This window comes from Geospiza fortis, unplaced genomic scaffold, assembly GCF_000277835.1.
Source record: "Geospiza fortis unplaced genomic scaffold, GeoFor_1.0 scaffold4, whole genome shotgun sequence".
In the NCBI taxonomy this organism is placed as follows: domain Eukaryota; kingdom Metazoa; phylum Chordata; class Aves; order Passeriformes; family Thraupidae; genus Geospiza; species Geospiza fortis.
The window spans coordinates 57,377-67,168 of NW_005054475.1; the positions used below are offsets into that span (position 1 = coordinate 57,377).

At 48.4% G+C, this 9,792-nt stretch overlaps 1 protein-coding gene across 1 annotated transcript in view; it reads right to left on the reverse strand.

Annotated features, from left to right (window-relative positions):
* Positions 1 to 9,786, reverse strand: part of CCDC30 (coiled-coil domain containing 30) — a 35,874-nt gene extending 26,088 nt beyond the window's left edge. Inside the window, 3 exon segments of the mRNA XM_031062962.1 lie at positions 1,574 to 1,728; positions 7,490 to 7,610; positions 9,722 to 9,786. Coding sequence (XP_030918822.1) covers positions 1,574 to 1,728; positions 7,490 to 7,610; positions 9,722 to 9,730 — 285 coding nt within the window. The 5' untranslated portion in view covers positions 9,731 to 9,786.
* Positions 9,787 to 9,792: the final 6 nt, after the last annotated feature.

Sequence of the window (9,792 nt, forward strand, 5' to 3'; positions counted from 1 at the left end):
AAGGGGTCCCAAGGCTCAGCACCTTGGCTGCCATTGATATTTGGCACTTCAGAGGGTGGGTGAGCCAGCACATGCCATGAATCCAGAAGGTATTTCCATATGGATTTCTCAGGGCTGACCACACAGAAAGGCAGGTTTGTATCCCGCCTTTCTGCTTTCCTGGGGATGCAATAAAACAATCAATTCTGCTTGAGCAGTCTGGTTAAAAGCTGAATTCATCCCTGAACCAGACAGGAACGTGTCCAGCCCTCGATTCCAAGAGTGGAACAGGCCAGCTGGGAACAAGCAAGGCCACACATTCCAGTAAACAGAGCAAGAGGAGCAATTAACACCTTGACCTGTGACACTAATGGTTCTGCAAAACAAGTGGGATGCTCCCAGGAACAATGGAGTGTTTAATCAACAGTTTGTGCTCCGAAGGCACAGACAGGAATGACATCACCGGGGACAGTAGTCGGTCCTGTCAGGGAGACAGTTTTCCGGGAAAATACATCTCCAATGTGTCCTTCACCTGATTAAACAGAAAGGAACAAGAGAAAGGGCCCTGACCCCTATTTGAGGTCTTGTTCCCTCCTCAGGCTTGGGACCTCGGGGACAAACAGCAGCTCCTGGAATCCCAGAGCATTCCTGGACTCCGGTTCCACAGAGACATGGCCGTAAGTCATGAGCAGGTGGAAAGTGATGGCCTTGGAACCATAGCATCAGAATATCCTGAGCTGAAAGAGACCCACAAGGATCATCCAGTCCAGCCCTGCACAGACACCCCAACAATGCCAGCCTGTCCCAACCCTCTGGAGCTCTGGCAGGGGCCATGCCCATTCACTGGGGAGCCTGGGCAGTGCCCAGCGCCCTCTGGGGGAAGAACCTGAAATCCAACCCAAACCCCCCTGGCCCAGCTCCAGCTGCTCCCTCATGTCCTGGCCCTGCTCACAAAGAGCAGAGGCTGCAGCCCCCAGTGAGATCTGCCCTCAGCATCCTCTGCTCCAGCTGAACCCAGAGAAAGTCATTCCCACCCACTGAAGATCCTTACACCAAACACATCACAAACTCCTAAACACAGGACTACAAATAACCCATTTCACTGTCCCTGTGCAGATGTGGGAGTAAATCAAGTGCAAAAGGTGAGAATTAAGAAAGGCATTGGCTTAGAATCCTGGAATCCCAGACTGGTTTGGGGCTGGAAGTGATCTTAAAGCTCATCCCATCCCACACCCTACCATGGGCAGGGACACCTTCCTCTATCCCAGGCTGCTCCAAACCCAACCTGGCTTTGGATGCTTCCAGAGAAGGAGCAGCCACAGCTTCCCTGGGCAACCTGTGCCAGGGCCTCCCCACCCTCACAGCCAGGAATTCCTTCCCAATATCCAATCTAGACATATTCTGCCAGTTTGAAACCATTCTGCCAGTTTGAAACCATTCCATTCCATTTTCCTTGTAATCCTTTCAAGCATTTCACACCCGGCACTCCACAGGGGCCTCAGAGAAAGAAGAAACAATTTTCATTGCAGAAATTTCCCAAAAATATTCCTTTCCCACAGCTCAGAGGCAGGCAGAGCCAGGGAGCAGGAGGTACCTGGAGCCCGTCCATGCTGCTGTGGGATCCCAGCCGTCCCAGCAGCGCCGCCCGCTCCACCAGGAGATAGGCCACCTGTTCACTAGCAGCACTGCAGGAGATCTGGGACAAACCTTCCTGCTCCAGCATCTCCTCCACCTCCTTCAGCTGGCTTTCTGCAAGGCAAGGCAAGACAAGGCTGGTGTAAGTCTCTGTATGAAGTTGTCACAGACATCTTTTATGAAAAATCCTTTCCTTAGGATTTTTCCTCCTGAGAAGCTGAGAGGCCTCAGGAACAAAATGTAACCAATGGTTATCTGCTGCTGTGGAATGCAACAGGTGCATCTGTGATTGGCTCATGTTGGTTGTTTCTAATTAATGGCCAATCACAGTCAGCTGGCTCAGACAGAGAGTCCAAGCCACAAACCTTTGTTATCATTCTTTCTTTCTTTTTCTATTCTTAGCTAGCCTTCTGATGAAATCCTTTCTTCTATTCTTTTAGTATAGTTTTAATATAATATATATCACAAAATAATAAATCAAGCCTTCTGAAACATGGAGTCAGATCCTCGTCTCTTCCCTCATCCTCAGACCCCTGTGAACACAGTCACACAAAGTTTCCCTCATCTGCCTCACAATTGTCATGAAAGGGACACAGATTGAGGACCACTGAAGAAAAAGGACCTGAAATTCTTCTCTTGTTGGAGAAAGTTGCTTGGCAAGGCCCTGAGGCCTGAGCACAGCTTCTGGCATTGCTGAGCTATTGTTCACAGGTGTTTGCTGTATGCTACACTGAGCCCAGGAAAGGAAAAAAGGGGCACTCTGCCCTTTCTGCAACAATGGCCCTGGAATTTCTCCACCTCTGACTTAGCTGGGCTTCTCCTGAGGTAGTTTTGGTGGTCCCCACAGAAGACCCCTCACCAGAGACACAGGACATGGAGAGCTCTGGCCAAGCCTGTCCCTCACTGTCATGTGTGGATGCCATGGGACAGAGAGAGAGAAACGACCAGCATTTATCACAGCAGCTTGGGAGAATTTTTGGGGAGTTCTAAGGATGTGATAACTTGTTAAGTACAAACAACCAGCAGGTGTTGTTTTTCTACTTCATCTTTCTGCTCTTCTCAAGGATGGTGTATGAGGAAGGTGTTTTTGTTAATGAGCCAATCAAATAGAATCTATCATATCACTCTATAAAAACCATGTGGTTCTCTTGAATAAAACCTTCTTTACTCTTTCTACAACCCTGCCTCTCACCTGTCCCTGTGTCACTATAAAAACTGTGTGGTTCTCTTGAATAAAACCTTCTTTATTCCTTCTACAATCCTGCCTCTCACCTGTCCCTGTGTCACTATAAAAACTGTGTGGTTCTCTTGAATAAAACCTTCTTTATTCCTTCTACAATCCTGCCTCTCACCTGTCCCTGTGTCACTATAAAAACTGTGTGGTTCTCTTGAATAAAACCTTCTTTATTCCTTCTACAATCCTGCCTCTCACCTGTCCCTGTATCATTTGTTCCTCTGTCACTATAAAAAGAGTGTGGTTCTCTTGAATAAAACCTTTTTTACTCTTCCTACAATCCTGCCTCCTGCTTGTTCCTGTGTCATTATAAAAACCGCGTGGTTCTCTTGTATAAAACCTTCTCCACTCTTTCTACAATCCTGCCTGTTCCTGTGCCATTCCCAGCCCCCAGTGACACCCAGGCACTAATTTAGCCCAGGCCCAGCACAAGCACATCCCCAGGCTCCGATCGATCCCATGTTTCCACTCCGCGCTCGCAGCCGGCTCCATCCAGTCCTGGATGGAAAACACCCTGAGGTTCCCCAGGCTCTTCCCCAGGGAGACAGAGCCCAGCCTGCTCAATGCAGGGTCAAACAGGGCTCCCCAGCAGCTTCCTGCTGCAGCAGAGCAAACCAGGCTGTTTGCAGGATCCAAGCTGCTCCCTGTGCCTCGGGAAGAGCCCATGGATCGCACTAAACTGAACCTGGCAGCCTCCTGCCGTGGTTTTGCCAAATGCCAGCTAAAATGAACAGAAATTGCTCTGGTTTATGCCCAGGATGGGATCTCCTGTGCCCTGAACCACCTTCACCTGCCAGTGCCCCCCCTTGTCCCCAGCCTGCTCGACTAAACTGAACCCCTGTAGGAACAATGGGGGTAGGACAGTGGGGACGGATGGAGGAGACCAGAAATCTCTGAAGCCAGGGCTTGGAACTTGGGGTTTATTGCAAAGGGCCCTGTTTGGAGCTGCCAGGCACAGCTCAGAGCAGGCCCAAAAAAGAGAGAGAGATAAAGAGAGTGGTAAGAGGACGAGAGAGAGCGAGAGAGAGAGAGAAGAATAAAAGCAAGAGGGAATACATACAGCCTATAAGAATCATTACATTACCATACTGTGTTACATTTTAAACCCTAAAAACTCCTCTTTCTGCTAAGCTGGCAGGGTCTGCTCTGACCCTTGGACCTGCCTGCAAGCAGAGGGTGTTGTTTAATCCAATTCAGTTGGCCACACCATTGTTTTCCAGTTGTTCAGTAACTAAGGGATCTCAAAGTTTGCTTTCATTTCAATCTGGCTTATAGTTTCTATATTCTCAAAATCTTTTGCCAGGCAATCATATTTATAAGACTTTCCGGTTTCACCTTCCCCAACAAACCCCAAGCTGCCTGGCAGCTTCCTCCCATGGTTTTGCCAAATGCCAGCTAAAATGAACAAAAACTGCTCTGGTTTATGTCCAGGATGGGATCTCCTGTGCCCTGAACCACTTTCACCTGCCAGTGCCTGCTATAGTAACTTTTTTGAGCTAGGTCTAATAAGCTTTTGGAGGCCTGTAACACACCCAAAATAGCTCAGCTACCTTTGGAGGCATAAAAATTAGCACGATGGCTTCTGTTGCAGTGTTGGAAACAAAAAGGTTTTTAATAAAAGGCAAAATAACAAACAGAGAAAACTGAGCTAAGTGCTCGACAGTCTTGCTCTTAGTAAAACACCTAACAAAAGCAGTTAGTTTTGTTGTTCACTCCTTTTTCAAGTTAATTGCTTAAACAAAACTTTTTAACTTCTGTCCAATTAGCTATCCTTAAGTTTAAAGTGAAGTCCCCTAAGCCTATGAAGTAGCTTTTTTCACCTAAATGAAAAATAAAACCTTCTAAGCTTCTTTCCTTTTTAAGGAGACAAAAAATAGTTTTGTCACTCCCTCAACAAAAGATACACTCCTAGAAGTGTCTCCCTTGTCCCCAGCCTGCAATGCAGGATGAAGTGGCATCATTTTAGATCCCAGACATATTCCAGAGGCTGGAGAGGAAAAAGGATTTGTGCGGATGAGGGGGCTCTGCCCACACAGCACAGGTTACCTATGAGTAAACTCTACTGACTCCTTACAAACCCCTTCCCTCCTCCATCCAGTGTTTGGGAAAAGCCAACCCCTGCCCCAGGCACTGTCACACAACAGCTCCCCTGGCATCTCCTACCTCTGTCCATGCTTGTTTGGAAGCAAATTTTATATTAATATTTGTATTTTCCTACCCCAGGAATACTCAGAGAAACAGCAGCCACCTCGCCCCACCACAGCCCCGCTGGGTGTGTTTAACCAGCCCAGCTGTTACAACAAACAAGCTCAGCCCATGACTGTGTCTTCTTTTTATTCCACTTTTTAAATAAATCCAGGCAGCTCCCCTGCACTGTGTTTCAGTGCACTGCAGTTGTTTTTCAGGAAGGCTTTTGGGAGCACCATCGATCTGCCCTCCAACAACACCCGGCGCGTTCAGCGAGAGCATCACAAACGGATCAGGAACTGCCTGCAGGGAAGGAAAAATGTCACTCTGGGCAGAAGTATCAGATGAGGTGACAGCTCAGCTCAGCCCAGGTCAATGGCCCAGCATCAGCAGCCTTGGCTGCTCCCTGTAGGAGCTGTGAGCCCAGGATGGGCAGGAGGCAAATGTGCGAGTGAATATTTACTTTTGATCTTCAAAAGCTGCTCAGTGTCAGTCAGCAGCACTGGCTGTCCTCAGGAGGGCTGGAGAGAGACACAGGGATGCAGCACAGAACCCTGAGAGAGCTGGAGCAGCCCTTTGGGGTTGTGCAGCATCTCCAGCACAAGAACATCCAGCCACTCCACACAAGACATGGCCAGAGGGATTGTTTTATGAAAAGGCTGACCTAGAACCATGGAACCACAGAATATCCTGAGCTGGAAGAGACCCACAAGGATCATCCAGTCCAACCCCTGGCCCTGCACAGACACCCCAACAATCCCAGCCTGTCCAAACCCTCTGGAGCTCTGGCAGCCCCAGGGCTGGGACCATTCCCTGGGCAGCCTGGGCAGTGCCAGCACCCTCTGGGGAAGAGCCTTTCCTGAGCTCCAGCCCAAACCCCCCTGGCCCAGCTCCAGCCCTTCCCTCATGTCCTTTCTCTGTTCCCACAGAGCAGAAATAAAATCCTCCTCCAGAGGAGCTGCAGCCTGGGATGAGCTCTGCCCCCAGCTTACCCTCAGCCTTCTCTGCTCCAGCTGAACAAACCTGGATAAAAGGACCAGTCACTCAATAAAGTGCTCTACAAGGATCCCAAAACACCTCAGTGCTGGCACCTCTCCTTGCAGGTGACAGCCCAGAGGGGAGCAGGGCTTCCAGATTCTTTAATTATCCACACACATCCCAGGATAGCAACCAATGCCAGCAACGAGTCAACAACAAGTCCTGAACCTCAAAATCTGAGTGATATCCCAAAAAAAATCCCTCCAGAAACACCAAAGCCACACAACCCCCTCAGGGACAACACTGGACAGCAGCCAGCAATGCCTCCTGGATACATGACAAGGACAGATCCATGCACAGGGATCTCAGCTGCCACTCCAGGGGCACTCATTGCTCCACAGCCTCAGGAACCCCTGAGGAACGGAGGAAGCCCAGAGGAGCAGAACCAGCAGGAGGAAACGACCACGTTCAGCTTTGGGGACATTCTGTGTCTCTCCTGACACCTCGTGGAAAGGGAGAGAACCAGGAATGGAGTTTTCTGCCACAGCCAGGCTCCCAAGAGTTCATTATTCATTTCAGGCTTTGCAAGCAGCCTTTTCACCACAAACCACAGCACATTTTTAGGTAAATCCATCTATTGGAAAGTCACACCACCAGATGTGCTCCCTGAAAACCCAACTGATGCTCAAAATTTCCCCCAAACTCCTGTATTTGCTGCCCCAAAGCCTGAATCACAAAGAAACTCTTAAAGTTGTGCCGTCACCCCAAATTTTATCTTAGGACCAGGACAACACAACTCACTAGAGTTAATGGTGACATGGGCTATGAGCACCACTGAAAGTGCAACAGAAGACTGAAGAATAATCAAGAATTAAATCTAGCAAAAGTGACCCTAGAGTCTGAAAATAAATTATTTCAAGCGAAATAAGTGAAATAATTTGTTTAAACAGAATTACTGAAGCTCTGAGGGGCCCTGAGCAACTTGGTCTAATGGAAGGTCTCCCTGCCCATGGCTGGGGGTGAAATTGGATGAGCTTCAAGGTCTCTTCCAACCAAAACCATCCTGGAATTCCATGACAATGAACACCCGAGTTTTGAATCATCAGAACAAACAATTCCTGTCCTCCTCATTGTTTTAAAAGATGTGGGGTTTGTGTAAACCAAAGCCAAGAGCAAATTCTCACCACTGACTTGGTGGGAGCGAGAGATAATTTAGAGCACCATCAATTCTGGTTTTCAAACAGCCTCTGGACAACAGAGCTACATGGAGAACCTGCCAAACTCCCTGAATAAAGGCAGCAAAAGCAGGCAAGAACCTCTAAATCAATTACAAATCTGTTTGAACAGCTCATTAACACTTTAGGAACTTCTCAAGCAACCACTGAGAGCTCCCCAAAAAACACTGCTGGGCTCTCCAAGAAGCTTTCCAGAGCCAAACACCTGCCAGTGCATTCCCAGGGAAGGGGAAGGGATTACCCTGCTGCAGCTGTAGCTGGGCCAGCTCCAACCTGAGCTGCTCGTTCTCCTTCTCATACTCAGAGGCAATGGCATCCCTCTCTTCTGTCAGGGCACGGACGTGGCCCACGTAGCTTTCCACCTGCAACAAAGAAAACCCTGCTGCTCCCATATCTGCTGGCACTTCCAGGGAGCCAGCAGCACAAAATGTTCTCCACTGTGGCATTCACATCCTCTGGAAAAATCCCTTCGCCCAGGATTTTTCTCCTGGTGTGAAAAATGCGCGTTTTATGATTGGCTTTTGGCAAATATTCAAGTGAATATTATATGTGTTGTGTTAGAAAGTTATGCTGTGTTAATTTTCTTAAGTGGTGGGTTAAATATAGTTTTAGGTTATAACATAATGTTAAAATAGCAACTATGTAAGATACTTTTTTTAAAGAGAGGAATGAGGTACTTGCACCGAGACAGCAGCCACAGGACACCTGAATCTTTCAGAGAAAGAGAATTTATTGCCCCATTATCAGGAGAAACGAACTTCTTCCCACCTCGCTCAGTCCTGAAGATGCTGTCAGGATTCAGAGGAAGAAGCTGACACTGCCCAGACAGAATCCTGTGTTTGAATGGAATTTATGCATCATGGATGAGGTGTATGAATATGCAACAGGCTGTTGCTTTTAAGGGTTAATCCTCTGTTAACATGGGTCCTTTTCCCGGCTCATTTTGCCCAGAAAGAGGTACCCGGACTGTCCATAACTCTTTGTTTTCATTGTCTCATATTGTCCTAATCCAAATTGCCCAAATTATTATTACTCTAATTATATTACTATTTTTATAACCATTTTATTACTATTAAACTTTTAAAATTTTAAAAACATGTGATTGGCGTTTTTCACACCTGGGAAGCCGAGAAGCCTCAGAGAAAAGGAAAACAATTCTTATCTCATTTGCTTCTCCTGTGTTGTGCTCATGTGGAATGTGTTTGGAGATTGTTTACCCACAGGTGATTGTTTCATTGGTTTCATGTGAGTTGTTTTTCACTCTTTGGCCAATCAGGGCCAAGCTGTGTTGGGACTCTGGAAAGAGTCAGGAGTTTTCATTAGTATCTTTTTAGCATTCTGGAAGTATCCTTTCTGTATTCTTTAGTATAGTTTAGTTTAGTATTCTTTAATATAATACAGTATCATAAAGTAATAAATTAGCCTTCTGAGAACATGGGAGTCAGATTCATCATTCCTCCCTGCCAAGGGGATCCCTGCAGATACAATACTCCACCCCATCATACTCACAGGATAACCTCAAATATTTACAATATGGCTTATGCCTTTGGAACGCCTGGGAATGGTAAAACCTCGACTGGGAGGTCAGGAGGCCCTGCAGCTATGGGGGTGCTGGGTTGTGGGGAGCTCTGAGGGAGCTGCTGGGCTCACCAGGTGCTTTTTGATGCCCAGTATGAGAAAAGGTCAATTAGGTGAGAGGCAATATTTTGTCCTCCGTTGAGGAAATTAGTTATGCTTAGGCGGTGGATTAAAGGGTTAAAGTATCCTAGGGATGTGGAGAAGCTTGAGAGAGGGGCTTGTTTTGTGAGGAGGAGTGTTTGGGCTATTTTTGAAATTTCTAGGCTGAAGTGATGCCTAGGGCTGTTACAGCTAGGGCAGTTATTTTAATGGAAAGTGGTGTGGTTGTTGGAGGGGTTTTGTGGGGATGAGGAATGGGAATTTAAACTCCAAGTTCTCAGGGGCAGCAGCGTGGTAATGACACACCTGCACAGAGGGGGGATTGGAAAAAGGCCTGGGTGGTTAACCCGGGGGTGTTCCAGAAGCACTGAGGTTGGAAAAGGCTCCCAAGTGTCCAACCTGTGCCAAAACTCTATCTTGTCACCAGACAGAGCACTGAGTGCCACGTCCAGTCGCTCTTTGGACACCTCCAGGGATGGGCACACCATCAGTGCCCTGGTCAGCCACAAACAATGCCTGACAACTTTTTCAGTGAAGAAATTCCTCCTCATGTCCAACCTGAATCTCCCTGGGCACAACCTGAGCCCGTTCCCTCTGCTCCTGCCCCTGTTCCCTGGAGCGCGGCCCGACCCCCCGGCTGTCCCCTCTGGCAGGAGTTGTGCAGAGCCACAAGAGCCCCCCTGAGCCTCCTTTTCTCCAGGCTGAGCCCCTTCCCAGCTCCCTCAGCCCCTCCTGGTGCCCCAGCTCCGTTCCCTGCCCGGCCCAGGCCCAGCCGGGCCCGCTCTCCGGCCCTTACGTCTCTCATGTCCTGGGCCCGCCGCCGCTCCAGCTCTCCCAGCCGGGTCTCCGCTCTCCGCAGGCGCCGCC